The sequence below is a fragment of the Mobula hypostoma genome, chromosome 5, assembly GCF_963921235.1.
Source record: "Mobula hypostoma chromosome 5, sMobHyp1.1, whole genome shotgun sequence".
NCBI lineage: Eukaryota > Metazoa > Chordata > Chondrichthyes > Myliobatiformes > Myliobatidae > Mobula > Mobula hypostoma.
This window is the reverse complement of record NC_086101.1, coordinates 144084917-144112749: the sequence shown is the minus strand read 5'-3', so window position 1 is coordinate 144112749 and position 27833 is coordinate 144084917. Positions and strand designations below refer to the sequence as shown.

General features: G+C 41.2%; 1 protein-coding gene across 13 annotated transcripts in view; it reads right to left on the bottom strand.

The window, feature by feature from the left end:
- Positions 1-27833, bottom strand: part of LOC134347065 (nuclear factor 1 B-type-like) — a 314847-nt gene that overhangs the window by 134322 nt on the left and 152692 nt on the right. For all 13 annotated transcript variants that reach the window (XM_063049136.1, XM_063049140.1, XM_063049132.1 and 10 more), the window contains one exon: positions 7132-7185. In XM_063049136.1, coding sequence (XP_062905206.1) covers positions 7132-7185 — 54 coding nt within the window. The remainder of the gene's footprint in view (positions 1-7131; positions 7186-27833) is intronic.

Sequence of the window (27833 nt, the reverse complement as noted above, 5' to 3'; positions counted from 1 at the left end):
AGCAGAAGCGGAGGAAGAACGATACAGCAAGATGGCCGGCATGTACAAACAAGACGCCTGGACTAGATGGGAGCATGTGGAACCTCGGAAGTTCACCTGGACAGAGCTCCAGAGAGCCGAACCATTGCACATCAAGTTTCTCATCCAATCAGTCTATGACGTTCTCCCAAGCCCGGCCAACCTGCACTGGTGGGGCATGGCAAACACTCCAGCATGCCAACTGTGCCAGAGGAGGGGCACTTTGGAGCATATCCTAAGTTGCTGCCCGAAGGCGTTAGGGGAAGGGCAATACTGCTGGCGCCATAACCAAGTCTTAAGGTCAATGACGGACACAATCAGCACAGCGATTCAAGACTGCAAAGATCAGCACGCTCCCAAACAGTCCATCACCTTTATTAGAGCGGGGGAGAAGGTTCAACATCGGCCTAGCTTCTCGGGAAGGTTTCTCGCCACTGCACGAGACTGGCAGCTCCAAGTCGACCTAGGGAGGCAGCTCAAGTTCCTAGAGAATATTGCAGTCACTCTGCTCCACCCGGACATGGTGTTAATATGGGAGTCTACAAAGCAAGTGGTCCTGCTGGAACTTACTGTCCCCTGGGAAGACTAAATTGAAGAGGCCAACAATCGCAAGAGGGCTAGATACACAGATCTTGTTGCAGAGTTCTGGAGCAATGTCTCAAGAATTCGCTGTGAGCTAGTCGAAGTGGGCTTTGCTGGCCATTCATTACAGCGGACTCTAAAACTCCTTGGAGTTAAAGGACTGCAATGTAGAGGAGCCACCAAGAACATTCTGGAGGCTGCTGAAAAGGCCTCATGGTGGCTGTGGATCCAGAGGGGGGACCCGTGGATTAGTGTGCCACTTGGACACAATTTGGGAGCTGATCACCCCCAGCTGGGTCGCCCAGTCGAGGTTGTCTGATGATTAAAGACCCGAAACACCCCATGACCCCGGGTTCATCACTAAAGACGTGTCCAAGTAGCACCAGAAGGTGTAGTCTACAACTGCAAATTGAAGTATCGCCGCTAATTAGAACCAGTGGTAACACAGTTTTTTTGATTTTTTAGCAAAATTTAAAAATTAATTATCGGGAAATTAGACATCAATTTTCTGACAGATGAACAAAAGATGTTCCAGAAGATGTTATTATTTGAAAGATGGAAGAAAATCACTTAGCAAGTTGAGTAAATTAAGTGAATTAGTGAGGTGTAGACAGTACAAAATTAATCAGCTATGTCCGTTCTATATGCCATCCTAAGGTGGTAAGAAATTATTGAAAGCAAATTGATCTATACAAATCACTGGAGAGTAAAGTAGTACTGTAATAGTTAACTATAATATCTTTTAAGTAAGATGCATTCCTGTTTAAAAAATAAAACACAGAAAAATACTTAAACTTTCTTGTCATGTGCAGCATGCTGATGCTGGAGAGGGAGATTAAATATTATAATACATATTTGTGGATAAATTGTAAATTAAAAAATGAGGTCTGCATTGTCAAGTAAACTAAGGTGATAGAAGTATACGGCATTAATCACACTTGGTTGACATTTAATTAAAATTTAATCCATTTTATGATGTTTAGTTGTATTTCCACACCCAAAAATTCAAGGATCAGATTACAAACTTGTGAGTGTTACAACAGGACAACAAAAGCATCTGCTGTTTCACCAGACATAAACCACTCAAATCCATACAAAAGTTCTCAAAAATATGAATTAATTTTTTATTAAATCACTAATTCAACTTGTGAATACCAGAATGAATAGAAATCGCTCAGCACTTAATCTGAATCAATTTCAGTATTGTGTGGGAAGTTTACAATTAAATGAGATCTTCTTTCCTCATGACTTATAGTGTTCTCATAAATAGTTTTGGACCCTCAAAATACTTGTATGTACTTTTTCAGGGATGCGTGACACCATGTATAATGTGTACATGTGGAAACATCATTCAAATGGATTTCTTTTTGCTTCCACATTTAAACACATCTTTGCAATGCCAGATATAATATTTTGCTAAACATAAATGGGTCAAGGCAAAGAAATGTTTTTGATGCAAAGCAGCACAGGTTTTTAATGACCACAGCGAAAATGTTTAAGCAAACATCTCTAGAGATAATAACCTGGTTGGGATAACTACAGCCCTTATGATAACAAGACTCAGAAATAACAGCAGATGATAAGCAGAAGTGAACTGCAACCAGCTTGCAGAGCCATCATGTTAAACGGCAAAAGGAAATTTTCATAAACACCCCTAAGCTTCATTCCCTAGTTCAATAGCCTTTCTCTAAAATATACAGTTACTGAGGCAAAAGTGAAAAATAGATTCCTAAGCAAAGATTCAAATATACAGTACAAAGAAAAGCAAGACATTCTGTAATCACTTAGCAGGTTAAGCAGCATCTTTGGGTAGAGACATTCCCTCTGTTTAATTCAACTCTCTCCCCCTATATCTCAAAACACACTTGTTTCCAACATTCCCATTTCCATTGAACGATCCTTGATTTGAAATATCAACTAAATGTTCCTTCCCATAGCCACTGTCTGACCTGCCAAGTGTTTCCAGCAGTTTCCACTTTTGCTTTTGAGTTTCTTGCTTCCTTCCAGGGATGTTGACACACTCCACTTATCCACACTCACAATGGAGCAGACACCCAAGCACACACACACACTTACCCATCTACGCATGTCTGCACAACTGAATTTCCTCCCATTAAGGGGTCAAATCTCTGAAGGCAGTGTAATGTAAAGGTCACTCCAAGACCTTCATCTCATTGACTTCAGCTAAAAATGGAGGAGGGAAGCCACTGAGAAAAGGGTTATAAGGAAACGATCCTCCTTCTGAAGGGCAGTTGTCCATACAGGCTCAAACCATCCCATGAATAGAGACTATAAAACATCTATCAGATTTGTTTGACTCTAGGCCCCCTTTGATTGGATCCAAGTTGACCCTTTCATCACCATCCATGTTGTTCCACCACCAAAAGCTGCCTTGTGGAAAGCCTACAAGTGGAGGAATCTATCTTTGTTGAATTTCAGAAAATGCATCTTGTTTTCAGCCTATGGAACACAACAGTTTGGAGCCGCAAGGAAAACTGGAGAGGAGGGAGGAGAAGGGGTGACAGTGATATTGATGATGAAACAGTGTGTCATTTCACTTGATACCCCACAGTGCCACCTTAAATGCTGGCATGTTTGAAGGGTGGGTCACGGGAAGATATAAAGTCCGCAGACTGCGACAAGACAATGGGACCTGGTGTATGGAATTGCTAGAATCTTAGTTTTTAGACATAGGATTTACAGTTGGGGTACTCTCCTGACCAGACTCATCAGCATGCACCAGTAGTTCTTCAGGAGGAATATAAATAACAAGCTATGCCGATGACTTCTATACTGACAGAGAGACACTCAGCGAGAGATCATTCTTTACAAGGGTCAGAGATATGCCCTGTGGAGACCTGTCTCTTCCTGCTGCAGCAGCCATGATACCACTTGCATTCCTCTTTGCTACAAGCAGAGTCATGCTCAGATGGTGAAGTCAACTAGTTCTGAAAAGAGTGAGGGAACCAGCAGTTCTGGGTCTGATAGCTGCAGTAGCTTCAGGTCCCAAAGTGAATGCTGGTGTGCAGTGAATGCCAAATGACTATAATACCATTGTCTCCTATTGCTGGTACTCCAGTAGCCATGCCCCTTGTATACCTTGAAGAGATCAATTGCTGTACTTTGATTAGTGTTTGAATCACTGAATGACTTGACTGGCTTCAAGTTATGCTTTCCAACAAATTCTCACATATTGAGCATTGGTCTGGTTATAACATGTTATTTGCATAATAATTTGTGCTGCCGTGCCAAATCAGTACTGAGCAGCAGTCCAAAGGGTTGAAGGTGGTGGCCAGTATTTAGACATACAGTATAGAGCTGCTCCAAATGAATGAGCTTATTGTACATTGCTGTTTCAGCAAGTTGCCACTCATCAGGGAAGTCCAGTTTGCTGTAGCAATATGTGTTATGGGGTCAAGGAACCATACATAAGCAGTGCCCAGTTCAAATTTGTAATTGGCATGACTTCACATGGAAATGATCACCAATATAGTTTACTCTAAGTAAAAATTGATTTGACGTTGCATGGTGCTTTAAAAATACATGTTGCTACACTACTCATTTTCCAGGTTCGTGTCTCTGTCTTGGTCCGGATCGGGGTCCCTTTAAATTTACCTTGTTTATGTTATAATCTGGACCATTGATTCCCTGTTTTCCTGTGTCCTTCGACTTTGGTGATTAGAGGCAATTAACGCTCAGCTGAACCGGTAGTTTATAGTCTCTGGCTTTCAGCCGTTGCAAAGTCATCCAAGGTACGGTGTGCCGTTGTCATCTGGCCGGAGCAAGCCTAGTCTCTGCCGAAGCGAGTGCTGGTAATTCGCCTTTCCTCACCGGAGCAACCCTGTCCAGTTACCTTGCCGAAGCGAGCCTGCAAAGTTTCCTCATCGAGGTGGATCCGTCAGTTAACCCGCTGGAGGGAATAAAGAACCGCTGTCTATGGCTCCTGGGCTGAGTCGAGAGCTCGCCACTACGCAGAGGCTCAAAGTCAAGTCCTAGCTCCGGTGGCATTCAAGCACCAAGTTGAGTCCTGGCCCTGGCGGCATTCAAGCACCAAGTCAAGTCCCGTTCCTAGCAGCATTAGGGTCATGAGTCCCGGCCCTATGTCCTGTACCCAAGGAGGGGTCCCGACTCTCTGTTCTGTGGTTACATGCACCTGCTCTCCCGAGACCGAGGCTCTGTGTTCCCATGTCCCTCCTCTCCCTAGCCCATGTCATGTCCATGCCTGGTTCTGGGGTCCGAGCCCGAGGCAAGACCCAGGTACTGGGTCCTTGCCCAGTCTCGGGCTCGGGGTCCATACCCTAGCCTCTTCATGTCTCCTCTAGTTCTGGGAGCCGATTCCCAGTCCTAGCCCAGACCCTTGGTCCCAGCCTAGTCGTAGTCCTCAGTCCTTGTCCAATTCGCTACTCCTGCTCCTGCCTAGCTCTCCTGATATCGAACAATAAACTAAATTTAATTAACCTCACAAGAAGTGTCTTGCATTTGGGTCCACCCTAGTTCCCTATGCCCCCGCCATTGTGACAGAACGCTCTCGCCAAACATGGACCCAGCAGACACAAACTGTTTTTTCCAAACTCTTTTCAGCCTGAAAGTCAAGGTGTTGTTTTTCTGCTTTGCCCGCTGGCCAAATTCCCCCCACCCACCCGGGTCATCGATAATACAGGCAACTCTGTTGGTTGCCTGGAGGCTCCCATTGGGAGGGGGGTACTGTGATGGTCCAGATCGGGGTTCCTTTAAATTTACCTTATTTATGTTACGATCCGGACTGTTGATTCCCTGTTTTCCCGGGTCCCTCGACTTTGGTGATTAGAGGCAATTAAGGCTCGGCTGAACCAGTTGTTTATAGTCTCTGGCTTTCAGCCATTGCAAAGTCATCCAAGGTACGGTGTGCTGATGTCATCTGGCTGGAGCAAGCCTAGTCTCTGCCGAAGTGAGTGCCAGTAATTCGTCTTTCCTCAGCGGAGCAACCCTGTCCAGTTACCTCGCCGAAGCGAGCCTGCAATGTTTCCTCATCGAGGGGGTCCATCAGTTAACCCGCCGGAGGGAATCAAGAACTGCTGTCGACTGTTCCCAGGCCGAGTTGAAAGTGCGCCACTACCCGGAGGCTCCAAGTCAAGTCCTGGCTCCGGCGGCAATCAAGTTCCAAGTCAAATCCTGGCTCTGGCAGCATTCTAGCACCAAGTCGAGTCCTGGCCCTGGCGGCATTCTAGCACCAAGTCGAGTCCTGTCCCTGGCGGCATTCCAGCACAAAGTCGAGTCCAGGCCCTGGCGGCATTGAAGCACAAAGTCGAGTCCAGGCCCTGGCGGCATTGAAGCACAAAGTCGAGTCCAGGCCCTGGCGGCATTCTAGCACCAAGTCGAGTCCTGGCCCTGGCGGCATTCTAGCACCAAGTCGAGTCCTGTCCCTGGCAGCATTCAAGCACCAAGTCGAGTCCTGGTCCTGGTGGCATTCAAGCACCAAGTCAAGTCCTGGTCCTGGCGGCATTCAAGCACCAAGTCGAGTCCTGGTCCTGGCGGCATTCAAGCACCAAGTCAAGTCCTGGCCCTGGCGGCTTTCAAGCGCCAAGTCGAGTCTTGGCCCTGGCGGCATTAGGGTCATGAGTCCCGGCCCTATGTCCTGTACCCAAGGAGGGGTCCCGGCTCTCTGTTCTGTGTGTAAGTCACGGCCGTATGTTCTGTACCCAAGGAGGGGTCCCGACTCTGTGTTCTGTGGTTCCATGTACCTGCTCTCCCGAGACCGAGGCTCTGTGTTCCCATGTTCCCCCTCTCCCTAGCCCATGTCATGTCCATGCCTGGTTCTGGGGTCCGAGCCCAAGGCAAGACCCAGGTACTGGGTCCTTGCCCAGTCTCGGGCTCGGGGTCCATACCCTAGCCTCTTCATGTCTCCTCTAGTTCTGGGAGCCGATTCCGAGTCCTAGCCCAGACCCTTGGTCCCAGCCTAGTCGTAGTCCTCAGTCCTTGTCCAGTTCGCTACTCCTGCTCCTGCCTAGCTCTCCTGATATTGAACAATAAACTAAATTTAATTAATCTCACAAGAAGTGTCTTGCATTTGGGCCCACCCTTGCTCCCTACGCACCTGCCATTGTGACAGTCTCCTTGTTATTTGTTACTGTAACCATCCTATTATGCTGGTTGTTTTATGAGATTCTTTACATATTTTGTAGGTTATGCATAACTCAGTTTGAATTAAAACAAACTCAAAGATCCGTAGAAGAGAGTTGGTTGGAATCTCCTGAATAAAGGTCAGGTCGCAGTCATATGGTGTTGGCCACCCAGATTACATTGCCGTTTTAGCATTGTTACAAAGGAGAGGTCTCATTTTGCTAGTCCTTTCACTTCAATCCCAAAATGGCTTTTGTGAATCTTCCGTCAATCTTGGGAAAGAGGGGAGTGAACACAGGGACACAGCACAATTTGGGATATAGAATGAGGTTAATGAGAGGAAGTGAAGTGAAGCACTGCAGGTCAGACTTAACACTTCATTTTAAAATTACCATCCAAAGTGTTTCGCTCAGCTTCAAGTGATTCACTAACCTGGAGTATTTTTTGTAGACTCACTGTGACTGGGACTGTCTTCTTGTCCTGAATCTGGTAAAAAGAGAAAGAAACACATCATAAAAAAGTGCTTAAAAGTAATTCAACGAACTGAAAACCAATTAGCTAGAATTAACAGTTTGTCCAGCAAAATCGGCTAATTTCAATTATAATACAATAAACTCTCGCTTATTTGATATTTATGCATCCAGAATTTTCATGCAACACACAAAATTTTCTTAGAAAATTTAGCAATATCATAAAATTTTACTTCAAGTGTTATGCAAGATGTGTGAAAATAATTTTTTTATTTTTTGTTTATACAAAAAGACAATGCAGTCAGGGATATCACAAATTAGTCCTAAAAAAGAGGTCCTTGACCAGAAGCAGATGTAACTGGACATACTGCACATTTCACAGCTATTATTGCAGATCTGCAGGGTCCACCATGTTTTGCTATTGTAGCTCTTCAAGTCGTGTCACTATTGATTCTTAGCCATTGGAAACATAGATTTTGCTGTCCAAATGTTAATCATCCAGACTAGCATCATCTCCAGAAATACGGGGCAAATAACCCCATTTGCAGTAACCACTAAGAAATTCTAAGCAGGTTTAAAGATAATAATGCACATACTCGCACAATAACCAATCAGGATACATCCACATGCCCCTTCAAATGTACACCCCTGAATAAAACCATTAGTTAAATCATACCTTGCATGCGCTATAACTATTCTTGCTGCAAACTAAACATCTTCTAAGTACAACAGTCACTGCTATTATTCTGCATAATTGACAATCTGAAGTAAAATATCTGCAACATAGACCCTACAATATTTGGAGGAACAGATTTCAAGACTTTGTTGTTTTCAGAATAAATATAAAACTTAAATGCTCATTTTAGTATTTAATATGATCTACAAGTTTAAAAATAAACCCTAGATATCTTTCATAGAATAAAGACAATAGTGCAATAGAATTTCAATTCATATCAAACAGCATGTTGGTTGCCTACAAGCATCATGATCCAGCATACAAACCTACTTCCATCTTTCTCAGTTTACTGTTTAGGACCTTGCTTTATGATGTGATTGGAACAAACCAACAAGATTACCATCCAGTAATCCCTTCAGATTTGGTTTGCAACATTTTTTTTAAGCGTCTGCTTATTCTCATTGTGTTCAGTTCCAACTTATTTCAAGAGCTGTCTAAAGGCTCCTCTTTCTCCATCTCATTCCTACTCTACTCCCAGTTACAACTGACACATTCACACACACACACAAAACCAGCCCACACACATATAAACAAGAGCATTAATTATCACTTGTCATTATGCTGCAGACCACTTAATATGATAAATATGATTGTATGTCTGGCAAAGTTTGCAACACAAGAAGTTGCCACTAACAAACTATAAAATATACTATATACAGTATGTGTGTATTTATTATAAGGTTGAAAAGTGGACAAGGGGTAGACTAGAGCAAGCACTTAGTGGATGATAACAGACACTCGAGAGGCCATTATCAGACAGCCATGCAGCTGTCAAAACAGTCTGTGTGTAGATGTTGCCAGCACTTAAGGCAAGGGTAATTTTTTAAGCGACCTGATTAAAAGTTTAATTTAATTTATTTTACTTTATTTCATTTGTTATTGAAAATGATGCCAAGGTGAAACTATTACTGCACTTTTACAAAGTGAGCCAGCTTTCCTTGCACTTATTTCCTTGACGAAAAGCACCACATGACTACCACACTGGGTGAATCTGAAGACAAAGGGAACACAGCAGACGACAGGGAGCCCATCATTGGCCAGTCTCATCTGGCAGCAGGCCTTCAGGCTGGGTGAAGTAAGTCACTTGCCAAACCAGAAATAAATGAGAAAACCCAACACTTTAATTGTGTAAGAAGAGCATTGTTTGGCGAGAGATTCATGTTTAAAAGGCTTACAGGAAACACTCAGGCACACACACACATCATTGATATATATACATGTGCATTGCATACCTACAGATACACAGAAAGCAAACGATTAAATCAGAGAAAGCAGAGTAAATTCCTTAATCTTGGATGAATTGGAAATTAAATAAACCCTACATTTATATAAGCAATAGGATCTGAAGGCAAACCCAAGGGGAGGCATAGTGCCAAAACAGGACAAGGCCAATATGACTTCAAAGCCATTTCTCCACCAATGTCTAACTGCAGGCTGCATAAAATGAGCATTAGGGTTTACACACTCAAGTGTAGTAACATCATGTCAGATCATCTCTATAGAATATGCATGATGTAAAAATTTAAATCCTGGTGACATATCTCATGGAAGTTCTGAAGTTATGAAACAGCCAAATGAAACCAGCACCAAAATGCATTTGAGTGTCAATCGCGAACTCAAACAGATTCTGCTGAAGTTGATGTAAACCAAGTAGCACTACCTGAGCAGGCAACAATTACAAAAGTAACAGATGCATTTCTTAGCTAATACAGCCACAAAGAAATCCATGAAGGCAGATAGTAATTAACATGAAGACATTTTATTTATAACTTTCTGGAATCTTGTTAGCACTGGAATGTGTGTTAACACATGCGGGCTGCCTCAAGCATTTCCTTAGGTTGTGTTGGTTGTTAGCGCAAATGATGCATTTTACTATATATTTCAATGTACACGTGATAAATAAATGAATCTGAATCTTCTGGAATGGGACTAGAATTGTTGGAGTTGGAAGGATAGTAATGAAATTGGACTCTGAGTTGCCTACCAAGGATAAATTTATAGTGACTTGTAAAACTGTTCAGCCCCTAACTCTTTGTTCGCGTAAATGAGAATTACAAACAGGGATGTTGATCAATTTAACTGTGAATCACATGCTCTTTTTTTTCCCCCACAGTAGAGCTCAATAAAAGAGAATGTTGTAAAGAATGAAAAACTACAGGTTTAAAAACTGAAATGTCAACTGTTCAAAAGTATTGCTCCCCTTTGCTCACTACTTAGTTGAACCACCTCTTGCAGTTATTGCAGCCAGTAGATTTTTTGGATAGTTATCTGTTAGCTTTGCACAATGTAATGGAGCAATATTTGCCCATTTCTCCTTGCAAAATTGCTCAAGCAGTGCCAGTTTAGTTGGGAAGTGACAGTGACAACAATCTTGAGGTCTTTCCAGAGATGTTTGATTATGTTAAGGTCAGGACTCTGACTAGGCCACTCACATACATCTATTTTCTTCATTTGAAGCTATTCCATTGGTGCTGTAGCAGTGTACTTTGGGTTGCCATGCTGAAAGATGAACTTATTCCCCAGTTTAAGGTTTCTGGCAGAGGCGAGCAGGTTTTTATCCAGGATCTCTCTGTATTTAGCAGCATTAATATTGCCCTCATAACTGACCACATTTTGAGTCCCTGCTGGTGAAAAGTATCCCCATAGCATGAAGCTACCTCCACCATACTTTACAAGAGGGATGGTGTTACCTAGCTGATGCGCAGTATTAGATTAATCCCTTATATACCAGTTAGTGTTGAGGACAAAAAGTTCCACTTTAGTCTCCTCCAACAACAAGATCACCTTCCACAATTTTTCAGGATTATCTAAGTGACGTTTTGCAAAGTTTTTATTGGCAAGCATATGCTTTTCTTTAGCCGGGGCTTCTTCCTTGCCATTCTTGCATAAAAACTCTTTTGTTCGAGGCCTTAGAAATTGTGGAGCCATGATCTTCATTTGCAATTGCAGCCACTAACTTTTGCAGCTCACCCAGAATGACTGTGGGCATCACTGTAGCCTCTTTTACAAGTGTCATTCTTCTCCAACAACTGAGGGGCAGCCTGACATAGGCAGTGTGGCTGCGGATTCATATTTTTCCACTTTTTCACGATGGACCGTACTGAACTCCTAGATATGTTCAGTGCTTTTGAGATGGTGTTGTGCCTTTCCCCAAAATCATGCCTCAAATTTCAACCAAATTTATTACCAAAGTACATATATGTCACTGTATACAACCATGAAGTTCATTTTCTTGCAGGCATACTCAATAAATCCATAATAGAATAATAACCATAACAGAATCAATGAAAGACTGCACCAGCTTGTAATTTCAACCAGTGTGCAAAAACTGTGCAAATACAAAAATAATAATAATAATAATAAATAAAGAAGCAATAAATATTACACACATGAGGTGAAGAGTCCTTGAAAGTGAGTCCTTTGGTTGTGGGAACATTTCAATGACAGGGCAAGTGAAGTGAGTGAAATTATCCGCTTTGGTTCAAGACTATTCCTGAACCTGGTGGTTTGAGTCCTGAAGCTGCTGTACCTTCTTCCTGATGGCACTAGCGAGAAGAGAGCATGTCCTGGGTGGTGGAGGTCTTTGATGATGAATGCTGCTTTCCTTCGACAGCAGTTCATGTAGATGTGCTCAACGGTAGGGAGGGTTTTACCCATGATGGACTCAGCCATAACTACTATTTTTCCATTCTCGGGTATTTTCATACCAGGCTGTGCTGAAGCCAGTTAATATAATCTTCACGACACATCCACAAATGTTTGTTAAGGTTTTTGATGTCATGCCGCAAATTCCTAAGGAAGTAGAACTGCCACTGTGCTTTCTTTATAACTGTACTTACGTGCTGGGCCCAGAACACTTCCTACGAAATAATAACACTGAGGAATTTAAAATTGCTGACCTCTCCACCTCTGTTTCTCTAATGACGACTGGCTCACGGACCCCTGGCTTCCTTCTCCTGAAGTCAATAATCAGATCCTTGGTCTCCATGACATTGAGTGACAGGTTGTTATGGAATTACTCAATCTCCCTTCTATATGCTTGATTCATCACCACTTTTAATTTGACCTACGATAGTGGTGTCATCAGCAAAGTCGAATATAGCATTGGAGCTGTGCTTAGCCACACAAACGAAAGTGTAAAGTGAGTAGAGCAGAGGACTAAACACACAATCTTGTCATGCACCTGTACTGATGAAGATCACAGAGGAGATGATGTTGCCAATCTGAACTGACTGGGATCTGCAAGTGAGAAAATTGAGGATCTAATTGCACAAGGATGTATTGAGGCCAAAGTTTTGGAGTTTTTTGATTAGTCATGAGGGAATGTTGGTAATGAATCCTGAGCAGTAGTCGATGACGGACATCCTAATCTATGCAATTTTGCTCATGACGTTCCAGGGTTGAGCGAAGAGCCAATGAGATAGCACCTGCTGTGGACCAGTTGCTCTGGTAGGCAAATTGGAGCAGATCCAAGTCACTTCTCAGGCAAGATTTGACATCTTCCAATCATTTCATCACTGTGAAAGTAAGTGCTACTAGATGATAGTCATTGAAGCAGGCTACCTCGTCCTTCCTAGGCACTGGATTAATTGAAGCCTGCTTGAAGCAGATGGGTACCTTAGACTGGTGACTCAAGAGGTTAAAGATCTCAGTGAACCCTCCAGCTGGTTGATCAGCACAGGTCATTAGTAACTGGCCACGCAGCCCATGTGGACCGGATGCTTTTCATGGGTTCACCATCCTGAAGGCTGCTTGCACATCAGCAATAGAGATGGAAAGCACAGGATCACAGGGGGCTGTGGGAGTTCGTGATGATTCCTCTGTGGTTTGATGGTCAAAGTGAGCATAGATGGTTTTGAACTCATTGAAAGGGAAGTCCTATTGTTCCCTACGTCACTTAATTTAACTTTATTAGAGGTGACAGTATTCAAGCCCTGCCACAACTGTTGAGCATCCTTCCTTGATTCAAGTTTTCTATCATCGTTTCCCAGCCTCGCCTTGAATGCGCTTTTGTCTTAATTTTGGTTTGGTCTGTTGAAAATCTACTATACTGTTAAACCTTATAAAGAGAGGGGGTATTTTTTCAGGTGATCCTCCAATTTTCTACATCAACAAATTGGGTGACTGGTAAGTTAATACGTAGTATTTTACGTGAGGAAATTCTGTGTAGAAATTACGAAGGGGATGAATACTTTTTCAGCCCCACAATTTGGTTTATAATTTTCTAATTTGTTGACAGGTTTTGGAATTTTACTTTTGATTTGATATGATACACAATGTTTTGTAGATTACCTCAAAAAAAAACCCCGACTTCAATATATATTAAATTTAGAGAATGAGACAGTAAAATGTGAAAATAGTTTTGGGGCTAAGTACTTTTTCGAGGCACTTTTTTGAGGCTCTTCACTTGTAGAACAAAGAATGTAGAAAAGTTCAAAGTTTAGAGTAAAGTTATTAACAAACAACATATATGTCACCATATGTTACCCTGAGCTTCAATTTCTTTCAAGCACTCGCAGTAAATACAAACACACAATAGAATCAATGAAAAACCATACAGGATGGACAACCAACCAATGTGCAAAAGACAATCTGTGCAAATACAAAAAGAAAAAAAAACAAAATAATATTAATAAAAATGAATAAGCAATAAATATTGAAAACATGAGATGGTGTCCTTGAAAGTGAGTCCATCATTTGTGGGAACAGTCAATGTTGGGGTGAGTGAAGTTGAGTGACTCAGAGTTCGGGTGAGTTAAAGCATTGTACAAGCCCTTCGGCCCATGATGTTGCATCAACTTTTTAAACTACTCTAATATTAATCTAACCCTTCCTTTTCACATAGTCCTCCATTTTGTTTCATCCACGTGCATACCCAAGAGCTTCCTAAATGTTCTTAATGTAAGGCAGATGGAGTTCAACCTGGATAAGTGTGAAGTGGTTCATTTCGAAAGGTCAAATTTGAAGACAGAATATAATATTAATGGCAATACTCCTGGCAATGTGGAGGATCAGAGAGATCTTGGGGTCCATGTCCATAGGACACAAAGCTGCTGTGCAGGTTGACAATGTTGTTAAGAAGGCATATGGTGTGTTGGCCTTCATGCACCATGGGTCAAGTTCAAGAGCTGTGAGGTAATGTTACAGCCATATAAGACTTTAGTTAGACCCCACATGGAGTACTATGTTCAGTTCTGGTCACCTCATTACAGGAAGGATGTGGATGCTATAGAGAGAGTGCAGGGGAGATTTACAAGAATGTTGCCTGGATTGGAGAGTATTCCTTATGAGAATTGGTTGAGTGAACTTGGCCTTTTCTCCATGGATGAGAGGTGACCTGATTGAGGTGTATAAGATGATGAGAGGCATTGATTGTGAGGATAGCTAGAGGCTTTTCCCCAGGGCTGAATTGGCTAACACGAGGGGGTATAGTTTTAAGCAGCTTGGAAGTAGGTACAAGGGGGATGGCAGAGGTAAGTTTTTCACACAGAGAGTGGTGAGTACATGGAATGCACTGCCAGTGAAGGTGGTAGAGGCAGATACAATAGAGTCTCTTAGAGACTCTTAGTTAGGTGCATGGAGCTTAGTAAAATAGAGGGCTATGTGGTAGAGAAATTCTAAGCAGCTTCTAGAGTAGGTTACATCATCGGGATAACATTGTGGGCCAAGGGGCCTGTAATGGGCTGCAGATTTTCTATGTTCTATGTTTTATCTGCCTCTACCACCAACTCTGACTGTGTGTTCCACACCCCCACCACTCTCTGTAAAGAAACCTACCATTTCCATTTAATTGCTAACGGTATTACTTAGAGGAGCAGAAGATTATTTTAAATAGGAGATGCTATTGTGTGAAAATGACAGGTATATCTGACTGTAAAGGGTATTATCACAAAATACTCTGGAAAAGGACCCAGAGCACTAGATTGTCAGGTAATTATATACATTTTCCTCATCCTAGCCATGACACCAACAGTCCTCCCCACTCCGATATCTGCCTACCCAGTGCACTGTTTGTCTTGTTCAGTATTATCTTCTGGCTCCTCCTTGCTCCATATTATCATAGTAATTAACTTCTTTCACAGATTTGACTCTCGTTGTCTACAAAATGGATCACAGGCAGTTGCATGTTGTACCCTGCACAATTCCAAATGAAGCAAAATTTAAAGGAAAATCAGGTTCACAGGATTTGTCATTTTCCCTTCAGGGTCCTACATGTAGCTGACAGGCCACTGCATGGTGGGATCCAGTGAGGTGGTGCAGAGTGCTGAGCTATATTACAGAGAGGGTAAATGCTTGAACAAATCCCAAGCTGGTCAAGTACCTACATTGCTTGGCTAGTCTTTTGAAGTAAAATTTAGAATCGTAGTGCCTGCCCAGCACTTCTCTGGATCTTGTCTCCCAGCCTCTGCAGCCTGCTGACTGTCACCTAAAATTCCCACCAATTTTACATCAAATTCCTACCTACTTTGAACTGACACCCTAAATCCAGCCATACTTACTTCCAGCCCCATTAACTGAAGTGTCACATTGACTGCTTGTATGTCTCCCACTCAATCCTTCTCCTTAAATCCCCCACTCAAACACCCATTATCCACCTGTCACTTCAAAAACAACCCCCTTGCTCCCTACCACTTCTCACTTGTTCCTTTGCAGGTAATGGTAACCCCTCCACCTAATCATCCCCTCTGAACCTCAATGTCCAGATCCCCTCACCACTGATGACCTGACCCTCTCTCCCACTCTGTGACCTGGGCTCATCTTGTTCCCCTGTATCCCCATCCTCCGCCACTTTCCCAATGCGCAGCACTCAAAGGAAATATCTTCAGAAAAAATGTCTTCTTAGTATTATCCATTTCGGACTTTATTTACTTCTGAATTCTGTAATGATAGCTCCCTGAACAAATTGGTTGATTGCCTGCTGCACATTACTTCTTCAATGCATCTTCATGTGTCAATACAGTGTCTCGTGTTCTTCATATTCATCTCTAAGTGTGGTGGTATCTTGTACACAATGAACCATTATTTCTAATTATGCATTTTCTCTCTGATTAGTCTCAAGGTATGGATTTGCTTGCCTGTGGCCCTCTATCTCTAAAATACCCCTTTAGGATTGCCTTAGAATCTACTTCTTGACCAACACTTTGTTCATTTTTCCTGGTCATCGGCTCAGTACATGCCTCTGATTTTGCCTTTACTTGCCACCCAAGGCAATTTTCCTGACTTAAATACAGCAAAATTCTCCCTTTGGAAACTACAGTGTCTATAAAAATATTCATCCATTTCCCCACCCCCACAGAAGTTTTTGTGTTTTAATTGTTTTATAATATCAAATCGCAATGGATTTAATTTGGTTTTTTTTGACACTGATCAACAGAAAGACTATTTCATGTGCAAATGAAAACAGATCTCTACAAAATGATCTAAATTATTTGTATTTTTATTGACACTAATCAACAGAAAGACTCTTTCATATTCAAGTGAAAACAAATCTCTACAAAGTGATCTAAATTAATTACAAATATGTAACACAAAATAATTGATTGCATAAGTATTCACACTCTTCAAGTCATTATTTTTAAAAAGCCAAATTAAATCCACTGTGATTCAATGCTGTAAAACAATAAAACATTTGGCAGCAATTACAGCCTTAAGTCTGTGTGGGTAGGTCTCTATCAGCTTTACATATCTGCACACCACAATTTTTACTCACTTTTTCTTTACAAAACTGCTCAAGCTCCGTCAGATTGCCTGGGGATCATGAGTGAACAGACCTTTTCAAGTCCAGCCACAAATTTTCAATTGGATTGAGGTCTGGACTCTGACTTGGCCACTCCAGGACATTAACTTTGTTGTTTTTAAGCCATTCCTGAGGAGCTTTGGCTTCATGCTTACGGTCATTGTCTTGCTAGAAAATAAATCTCCTCCCAAGTCACAGTTCTCTTGCAGACTGCATCAGGTTTTCCTCTAGGGTTTCCCTGTGTTTTGCTGCATCCATTTTACCCTCTACCTTCACAAGCCTTCCAGGGCCTGCTGCCATGAAGCATCCCCACAGCATGATGCAGTCACCATCATGCTTCATGGTAGGGATGGTGTGTTTTCGATGATGTGTAATGTTTGGCTTACACCAAACATAGCGTTTGGTCTGATGGCCAAAAATTTCAATCAGAGCATAGAACTTTCTTCCAACTGATGTTAGAGGCTCCCACATGCCTTCTGGCAAACTCTAGCTGAGATTTCATTTGAGTTTTTTTCCACAGTGGCTTTCTCTTTGCCACTGTCCCATAAAGTTGTGGCTGGTGAAGCACACTGGCAACAGTTGTATGCACACTCTCTCCCATCTCAGCCATGATGTTTGTAACTCCTCCAGAGTTGTCATAGGTCTTTTGGTGGCCTCCCTCACTAGTCCCCTTCTTGCAGAGTCACTCAGTTTTTGAGGATGGCCTGCTCTGGGTAGATTTACAACTGTGTCATATTCTTTCCATTTCTTGATGATTGACTTAACTGTCCTCCAAGGGATGTTCAGTGACTTGGAAATTTTCTTGAATCCATCTCCCGAATTGTGTTTTTCAATTAACTTTTCTTGGAGTTGCGTGGAGTATTTTGCCTTTATGGTGTAGTTTTTGCCAGGATACTGACCCAACAGCAGTTTGATCTTCCATATTTTTTACTACAATCAATTGAAACACCTATCTCCATTTAACTAATTATGTGACTTCTAAAAGCAATTGGCTGCACCAGTTATGATTTGGAGAGTCATACTTAAGTAATCAATAATTTTGTGTTTTATAATTTTAATTAATTTAGGTCATTTTGTAGAGATCTGTTTTCACTTTGACATGAAAGAGTCCTTTTATGTTGATCAGTGTCAAAAAAGCCAAATTAAATCCACTGTGATTCAATGTTGTAAAACAATCAAACATGAAAGCTTCGAAGGGGAGGTGAATACATTTTATAGGCACTGTGTGTATACATATAAGTAAAGATAGGGTGGAGCTGTTCTGGGGACTGTTGATAATATATTTTGCACTAAACAATTGTTGACAGTATATTTCTCCCTAAACAATTATTGTTGTACAATATCCCAATGAAAAAAGAGGAAATGATCAATCTATGCATCATAGTCAAATTAGTGGCACAACACCTTACAGTACCAGTGACCCAGGTTCAATTCCTACCACTGCCTGTAAGGGTTTGTAGGTTCTCCCTTTAACCGTGTGGGTTTCCTCTGGGGGCTCCAGTATCATCCCACAGTCCAAAGATGTACTGGTTAGTTGGTAATGACCAATGATTAGGCTAGGATTAAATCGGGGAATTGCTGGGCGAAGTGGCTCAAAGAACTGGAATGGCCTATTCCACACTGTCTCCCAATAAATAAATAAATTCCTTATTCAGGGGCTTCCCAAATTACCAATGACTTGATTATTATTATTTTTATTTTTTTCTCAGCTCAAGCAGGTAAAACTTGAATTAATAATAATAATTATTATTATGAATTGGTATAGCTTGTCGCAATAGTAATATCTACAATTGGTATCATTCCAAAATCACCACACAATAGCATTAAACAATTAGGGCTACAAAGAAATATCTATGTAAATCTCCAGAAAGCCACAATACTAACACCACTAGAATAGTCCGAAAGTTCCTTGTAGTTGAGAAATGAGTGTGTTTGGTTATGCCTCTACCTCGGTTTTACCCGCTTGAGCTGAAAAAAAATATAATAATTATAATATGTTTCCTGGCATTCATTAATGAATGGATATAGTATACCGTACATTCCATTTGTTTAATTATGGATAATGCTAGTGAAATAATTCAATGAAATGGAAGAATTCATGTTGAGCGACATGTTATTGGTAGCTATAGAAAGTGCACTTCAAGACTAATGGAGAAATCAGCCTACAGATTGTCCCCAGGAACAGAATCCTTGCAAAACTCGGGTACCGCCTGTACTGCTAAAGTAATTTTCTAGATCCGTGTCCTTTTCAAATCAATCGCTTAAGAGAAGCTCTGTATTATGAACTAAATATATGCTGTGAAAAAAGTATTTTCAATGGGCTTATCTGGAAACTGAGAGCAATTAACAGAGCACAATATGCACGTTTTATGTAATGTAAATTCCCAAAGAGGTGGACGATCCTGCCCAGTATCAAAAACTTTGCTGAGAGTTTCACAGATGTTGGAAATGATCCTGCCTTGCCAAGTCCTGCAGTCCTGCTTTACATAAAGTCCAGGCCTTTTTGTGCCTCATTAAGAGCAATGAACTGTTTAAAAGCAAACTTGGCTGCTGTTCCACACTGTACGCTGGCTGTCGACATTTCAAGAAAAAGGCTTGGCAGCCATTTTATGTCTGACCTATGCTGAGCACACGTACAGAGTGCCTGCCAAAAGATCTGAGTGTGCCAAAACTTTCTTGGCACAAACAACAAATTTTATAAAGATAAATTTGCCAGAAATATTGTAATTACAAAACACCAAAGCCAGGATGTTGAACATTCCAGCTGTGTCAATATAAATATCTAATTTAGTAGACTTCCTGCACCTAGCGTAGAGTAAGCCAAGTCTGAATATCTGTAGTGAAGTTAAAGGCTTCTGTTTCGTTTTCCATTCTATTAATGAGCAACAACCTGAGCTGAAGAAATCTATCATCTTGAATGAGTCAACATGCATAATAGACACATCCTTATATAGAAATCATAAGCAGTTTCATTCTAATAAAATGATGAATCAATGCATTGATACATTTCTTTGTTTTTAGTACAAGAATCACAAGAGTGAAAGTAGCAAAAAAAATACACGTAAAAATACAGAGTATAAGTAACAAGTAAACACTATCAGTTATGATGCAGGATTAACTTACAGAACAATTACAGTATTGAGAAACCCTTGCTGATATGCCATCAAAATGACATTTATCTACTACATAAAGGATATTGTGATCACCTGCACAGCAAATATGAAACCTAATTAAAAAGTATGCTTCCACCTAACTTTACCCCTGAAGCCATAGATTACTTTATGTGAAATAGTTATTTAACTAACAGACAACTGTATCATTCTAGGAAGTCCCAAGTAAATCAAGAAATTATAGATATCTCTTCATCTATAAGGGACTAACTGGCATGTCATGCAGGAATGCATTAATTTGTTGATTGTCCTTTAATAAATTAATTTTGATTTAATTTGAATTTGAATGTATGAGTGGCTAAGGATAGTTACGAACAGGAAAAGTAGGCAGACTAAAGTACTTTGAGAGAAAATAGTCATGCAAATTTGACAGTTGTATTCTTGATATACAAGCTGTTCAGCAGAAATTAGAGATCTAGTCACATAAGTGATTGCAGTGAACCATAAGCACAAGATTGCTATCGATATTGTTTGAATGTTTCTTATTATTATTTGCATGGTGCCCTTGCAACTTTTCATGATATTCAGTCCATCTTCCTTTGTTGCTTTATTTAGAGGAAGACTCTAGGATTTTTTTTATCTTTAAATCAGAAAACTCTTCTGGCGGGTTTACCCTCACTCTCTAACTCTGGATTATTTTATTTCCAGCTCTCTGGAACTCATCCACAAAGTCATATTGCTTTGTCCCTGCCTATATGATATTCTGAAGACATTGATCTCATTTACACTGTTGAGGTGACTCCCTACTGCTATCCACCCTCTGCCTACCTGTTCTCAAACATTCCAGGGCTCACAAATATTCCTCTCTGGAAGTTTGCGAAGTTTACACAATCATAAAATGCATATTGTTGTCCCCTCTGATTGTTTTTCAATCTTCTTTTTTTTACAACCTGAGAAGAGCACAGTCAGTTTACAGGAATGCATCTGGAAACATTCTTCCCTTTATTCAGCATCCGTAAGCATTTAAGGCAATTTTGTTTACTGGTGGAGATTTCATAACTCATCAAGGCCAGGAAGTTCACTTTGGAAAATAGGAGTATAGAAATTGAATGGGCTTAGTGATAAGTCAAAAGTTACTGATTTTGATACAGGCAGAACACCAATTTAGTGCTCTCTACTCACTATAGTAACATCAGGTGAAGACTACTGCTGCTACTGGCTAGCTAGACGGCCAACAGAATCTTAGTGGGTATGAAGAACGTCATGGTATCTATCTAGTATGAAATACATTTCAAGCTACTTTGTACCTCTTCAAAGGAATGTGGCCCAGAAATTAGAGCAGGGGCTAATACTCTTTTTATAACAGAAGCAGATCTGAGAATATCACAACGTCGGAGAGAGCAGCCTCCAACTTTTCTGGACTTACAGTGGTGAACTGGGGCAGAGGAGAGGGAAATAAGAATTCAAGCAAAGTACAGAGAGACAGTGGTAGTTCAATCACTCTGCAGGAATGGTTGAAGTCAATAAATACAGCTTCTTACTATCAGGACGACTGTAAACTAACACTGTACCAGATACTCAATATTAATCAACTAATCATCTCTGTCAGTAAAGGTTTATACCTCACATTCATATACATTTCCTTACCCTTGCACCTTTAACACAACCGCAGGGTGCACACCTAGGCATTCAAAGGCTGCACACCGCTAACTATCAGCCAATAATAATAGAATTACCCTAAAAGATTGCACAATATGCACAGGCATTGGTCCCCTTGGTTGCAAGTCAGGATGGTACATAATCAGAGGCAGCATTAACCAAATGCAGCATGTCTGCTAACAATAAGGATTGTGGTGGCCATTGTTGGGCAAGTCACTGCCAAGCCACCAATGAAAGTGATAACATCCTCAACTCAAATCCTCCCTCACACATTCAGCAAATCTTGCAACCTTACTCTCTTCTGACTTACCAGCCAGAAATAGTATGAGCGTGTGATTTTGGACTGAAGAGTCTGCTCCCATGCTGTATATGACCCAGCAGGCCAGCGCTCTGCTCTAACAGCTTTGATGTGGCATGCAGTTTGATTTGTTTACAACCTGTGCACCTGCATCGAGATTACTACATATCAGAGTTATCAGTCATGACTTCAATGGATAACTTGCTGACTCATCATGTGGTTGCCTCAAAGGGACAAATGTAAAAGACACAATGTACTAGTGCAGGAGCAGCAGACTGATTCACTGGTCACAGTTGCTTTGGTGACCTGCAAACCCCTTCGGTTCCAATATAGGGCAAAGTGGACAAGAAGCCATTGTGCAGAGCTGCTCAAGTATACGTGGTACAGTGCAGAGTACTACAAAATGTAAGGATCGTCACTGCTGACAGAATACCAGTCACTGACCACATTATTCACTGCCTGTGGTCACCCACCAGCTGACATGGAGAAAGTGGAATCCATGTCAGTTTTGGCTTGGAAAGTTTATCAAATAACAGTTGAGAAGCCTTTTGGCACCAGGAAATACTTTTAGAGGCCATCCAGGTCTGGAAAATGGCATCTACAGCTTGAGCTCACATCTACAGTGTGACTTCCATTGGATTTAACACTGGGAAGGCCATTAGCAGGCAAGCAGTGAGCAGAATCCCAGAATTGCTACTGCACAGAAGGGCCAAGAGTACTGCACAGAGTGCAAGTACGTCTGATGACACGAAGGTTGGGGGTGTTGTGGATAGTGTGGAAGGCTGTCAGAGGTTATAGCAGGACATCGATAGGATGCAAAACTGGGCTACGAAGCGGCAGATGGAGTTCAACCCAGGTAAGTGTGAGGTGGGTCATTTTGCTAGGTCAAATATGATGGTAGAATATAGTATTAATGGTAAGACTCTTGGCACTGTGGAGGATCAGAGGGATCTTGGGCTCTGAGTTCATAGGACACTCAAAGCTGCTGCGCAGGTTAATTCTGTGGTTAAGAAGGCTTACAGTGCATTGACCTTCATCAACCGCGTTTAAGAGCTGAGAAGTAATGTTATAGCTATATAGGACCCTGGTCAGGCCCCACTTGGAGAACTGTGCTCAGTTCTGGTCACCCCACTATAGGAAGGATGTGGAAACTATAGAAAGGGTGCAGAGGAGATTTACAAGGATGTTGCCTGGATTGGGGAGCATGCCTTATGAGAATAGGTTGAGTGAACTCGGCCTTTTCTCCTAGGAGCGGCGGAGGATGAGAGGTGACCTGATAGAGGTATATAAGATGATGAGAGGCATTGATCATGTGAAGAGTCAAAGGCTTTTTCCAAGGGCTGAAATGGCTAACATGAGAGGACACAGTTTTAAGGTGCTTGGAAGTAGATACAGAGGAGATGTCAGGAGTAAGTTTTTCACGCAGAGAGTGGTGAGTGCCTGGAATGAGCTGCCAGCGACAGTGATGAAGGCGGATAATGATCCTGGATAGGTACGTAGAGTTTAGAAAAACAGAGGGCTATGTGTAACATTAGGTAATTTCTAAGTAAGTACATGTTCGGCACATTGTGGGCCAAAGGACCTCTATTGTGCTGCAAGTTTTCTATATTTCTGAGTTGCAAAGTTGCTTGGTGTGTGATGCCATGGGTACTTCACAGCAACATCGTTTTAAGTCATTTAAAAAAATCCATTGATACTCATATACAGCAATATTGGTGATTCCCAGACTGCAGACACAGTTCACGAATTCAGTTCCCCTTCACGAAAATGGAAACACGGAAGCCAAGTCAGTCCACAGATATGATTCAAATGCAATTGCTTTATACCTCCACTACTGACTATCCTGTTAGTAAATGCACAGTCTCTGGAAAATAAAACTGAAGACCTCAGAGCAAGATTGCAGGAGCAGAGGGACAACAGTGACTGCTACGTACTCTGCTTTACAGAAACATGGCTCATACTGCCATTTTGGATGTAACACGGTAGTCCGATGGCTTCACCAATCTCTACAAAGACAGGACAGCTCAAATCTTTTAAAGGTACTGGAGATGGAATATGCTTTCTGATTAACCCATCTTGGTGCACAGACCATGCCATGGAGAGCATTCTAACTGGTTGTATCACCCAGGACATATCCTCTTCTCATTGCTACCATCTGGGAGGAGATACAGGAGCCTGAAGACACACACTTCACATTTCAGCAACAGCTTCTTTCCCTCCATTATCAGATTTCTGAATAACATTGAACTCATGAACACTAGCTCACTATTTACTTTTTGCTCTCTTTTTGCACTACTTACTTAATTTAATTTTTTATATATTTCTTATTGTAATTTATTCTTTTTATTATTACTATGTATTGTACTTTGCTGCCAGAAAACAACAAATTTCATGACATATGCCACTGATATTAAACCTGATCCTGATTCTGTGCAGTGCTAATTTGATGCCAGCACCATTTCTAGTGCTCACTGTCTTAGTTATGTTAACAATATACAGTTACCACCTACCAGTTGAGTTTATAACTTTCTTCCACTAACTATATGTTAATTGCAGATTGATTTATCTCAGCTGTAACTTGGACTACAGATTTGTGTCTTCTGTAGTTGTTTCAAGTTTCAAAAGTCTGCAGAGAATGACAGAGGTATATAAAATTATGATGGGTATGGATAGAGTGAATGCAGGCAGGCTTTTTCCACTGAGGCTAGGGGAGAAAAAAAAAACAGAGGACATGGGTTAAGGGTGAGGGGGGAAAAGTTTAAAGGGAACATGGGGGGGGGAACTTCTTCACACAGACAGTGGTGGGAGTGTGGAATGAGCTGCCAGATGAAGTGGTAAATGCGGGCTCACTTTTAACATTTAAGAAAAACTTGGCCGTACAAGGACGAGAGGTGTATGGAGGAATATGCTCCGGGTGCAGGTCAGTGGGACTAGGCAGAAAATGGTTCGGCACAGCCAAGAAGGGCCAAAAGGCCTGTTTCTGTGCTGTAGTGTTCTATGGTTCTGTGGCTCTGAGTGCCGAAGTAGTGACAAATGCAATCCTTTACAGCACCAGTAATCAATAATCGGGGTTCAGTTCCCTCTACTGTCTGTAAGGAGTTTGACATTCTCTCCATGATCACATGGGTTTCCTCAGGGTGTTCTGGTTTTCTCCCACATTGCAAAGATGTATAGTGAGAGTTAGTGCATTGTGGGCATTTTATGTTCGTGCCAGAAATGTAGTGACACTTATGGACTGTCCCCAGTACAATCTTCAAACTGTGTTGGTCGTTGATGCAAATGACGCATTTCACTACATGTTTCAATGCTTTCATGTACATTAAAAAAATCTGAAGGATCTACTGTCTATACCAGTAGAGAGATTTGGATGCAGTCAGTTGTAAACTGCAGCATGTAGATGTCTGCAATCCCAGATAATTCTCTTTGTAGCTTCCCTCAAAGAAGATATTAAAGATTTCACCAACTTCCTATACACAACAGACAAATATAAATTATAAGATGGTGCAACTATTTTCAGCTCCTGCCTGGAAAAAGCCGGATGCATTGCTATGGTTCATTGCTGTAACAAACTTGCAGTCACTAGTGATACAATGCTTGCAGTAGAGCTACAGGTGGTAAGTTTCAATGAGGACATTTCTGCTGAAGATCATATGACTTAATCTTTTTCCCACAATACAACTGAGGGAAAGGTTTGCACCTCCAGCACCTTGAATGGATATGGACTCTTCTTTCCTTTTTCAGGAGAATGTCTTTTATTGAATGATCACTATTCTGCTGGTCACACTGAACTAGAAAGGGTATGCAAACTAATGCATCCATGTCTAGGAACATGAGTGTGCAGAATCCTTGAAGTCAGCAGTAAATCTTTCAGCACTTGGCATACTGTTACTTCAGACTTTTGAAACTTGAAGCAACTACAGAAAACACTAACCTCTAGTCCAAGCACCAGCTGAAATAAATCTACCAACAATTAACATATAATTAAAGAAGAAGTTTTAAATTTGACTGGTAGGTGGTCACTTGTGCATTCAACTTTGTATTGATAAGACAGCTAAGACACTGAACATCAAAAAGGTAGTGATGGCATCACATTAGCACTGCACACCATAATATCCAATGAAATTCAGACCACAGATATGGTCTTAAGCTGTGGGTGCCATTTTTCTACACCTGTATTGCCTGCCATTGGGAAGGAGGTACAGGAGCCTTAGGTCCCACACCACTTTCAAGGACTCCACAACTCACGTTATCAGTATTATTTATTTACTTTTTTATGTTCTTGCACAGTTTGTCTTCATTTGCACATAGGTTGTTTGTCAGTCTTTGTGCATAGTTTTCTCATTGATTCTATCATATTTCTTTGTTGCACTGCGAATGCCTCCAAGAAAATTAACCTCAAGGTGGTATATGGTGATGTATACGTACTTAGATAATAAATTTACTTTGAAACTTTGTAAATGTGCACTTTTTGGTCTAAACGTGCATGTCAACTGAACCCCAAGTATTGCTTCTGTTTTCAGAAATGAAATCCACAATCTATGTTAAGGCGAAAATAATCAAAGTTGTAAATTTAAACTTAAATAATCACATTAACATTTGTGGTCCATGTGTTTGTTCGGTTTTGCATGAATATTCAGTCAGGCGTAAGATTGAAATGTACTAAAAGCAGTCTTTTATTGAAGCTGTCCAGTCTTAATATTTCCAAATTTGCATATAAATACAATTCCTGGTGTAAGTTGCTCAATTATTTGAAAAAGACAGAAAATAAATAAATAGCAGACAAAATTCTAGCTAAAAGACTTGTTAATCATCTAATTTATCACAGCTTTAATCTCAAAGTAACTGAACGGTTGTTGCAATTACTGCACATTTCATTACATTCTTGTGAAGAAAAATTCCTTATTTTACTAATCCATGGTGTTAATTTCCCTTGGCACTTTCTGGGGGACAAAAAAAGCAAAAAGCAACTTGTGTTTTCTATATTGCTCAGATTTGACACACATTGCAACATACATCCGCTTCTGTTAGTTACAACACTGATCGGTCTTAGGGGTAACATTCCCCAATGTATATTAGAACAGCCAGTTTAAAAAAAAGTTCAGTCAAATATGCTATGCAATCTAACTGCGGTGAGTGCACTCTATAAACTAACAGATGGCTGCAGAGCCTGCAAAAGGATGCACGTGTAAGTTTACTTATTTTGGCACCATGTTCATGAATACTGGCTTAAAACCAACATGTCAAATGTCTGACCACTCATTGTTCTAAAGAGCACATCCTTCAGGCAAATATTTGCCTACTTCAGCAACTATACTGCAGCATCCCCTGTACACCTCCATACGAGTTACATCAGAAGCATTTGTGGCAAGAAAATGTTTACAGTGTTCTGTTAGTTTGCAGATTTATGCCTAGGTTTCGTGATTTTGAGCTACAGAATCATATAGCACAGAAAAAGGCCCTTCAACCCATTTAGGTTGTGTTGAACATCAGCCACTCACTCACCTTAATCCCTTTCTATATTTTCTAGATTCTACCACTTACCTATACATGAGGGGCAATTTACAGGAGCTAATTAACCCCCCATTGGCAGACCAGAGTAAATTTTCTTATCAGAGCATATCAAGTTCAAAGTAAATTTTATTGTCAGAGCATATACAACCCCGAGGTTCATTTTCTTGCGGGCATACCCAGCAGATCTACAGAACAGGAACTATAAGAGGATCAGTGAAAGATCAGCTAGAGTGCAGAGGACAACAAACATAAATAAATAGCAATAAATAATGAGAAGATGAGATGATGAGATAAAGAGTCCTTAAAGTGAGATCACAGGTTGTAGGAACATTTCAATGATGGGGCAAGTGAGTGTACTTATCCCCTTTTATTCAAGAGCCTGATGGCTGAGGGTTAGTAACTGTTCTTGAAGCTGCTGGGGCAAGTCCTGAGGCTCTTGTACCTTCTACCTGATGCCAGCAGCAAGAAGAGAGCACGATCTAGGTGGTGGGGATCTCTGATGATGGATGCTGCTTTCATATAACAGCAGTTAGGATGTGGACGAAAATCGGAGCAACCAGAGGAAATCCACATGATCACAGGAAGAATGTAGAAACTTCGTACAGACAGCATC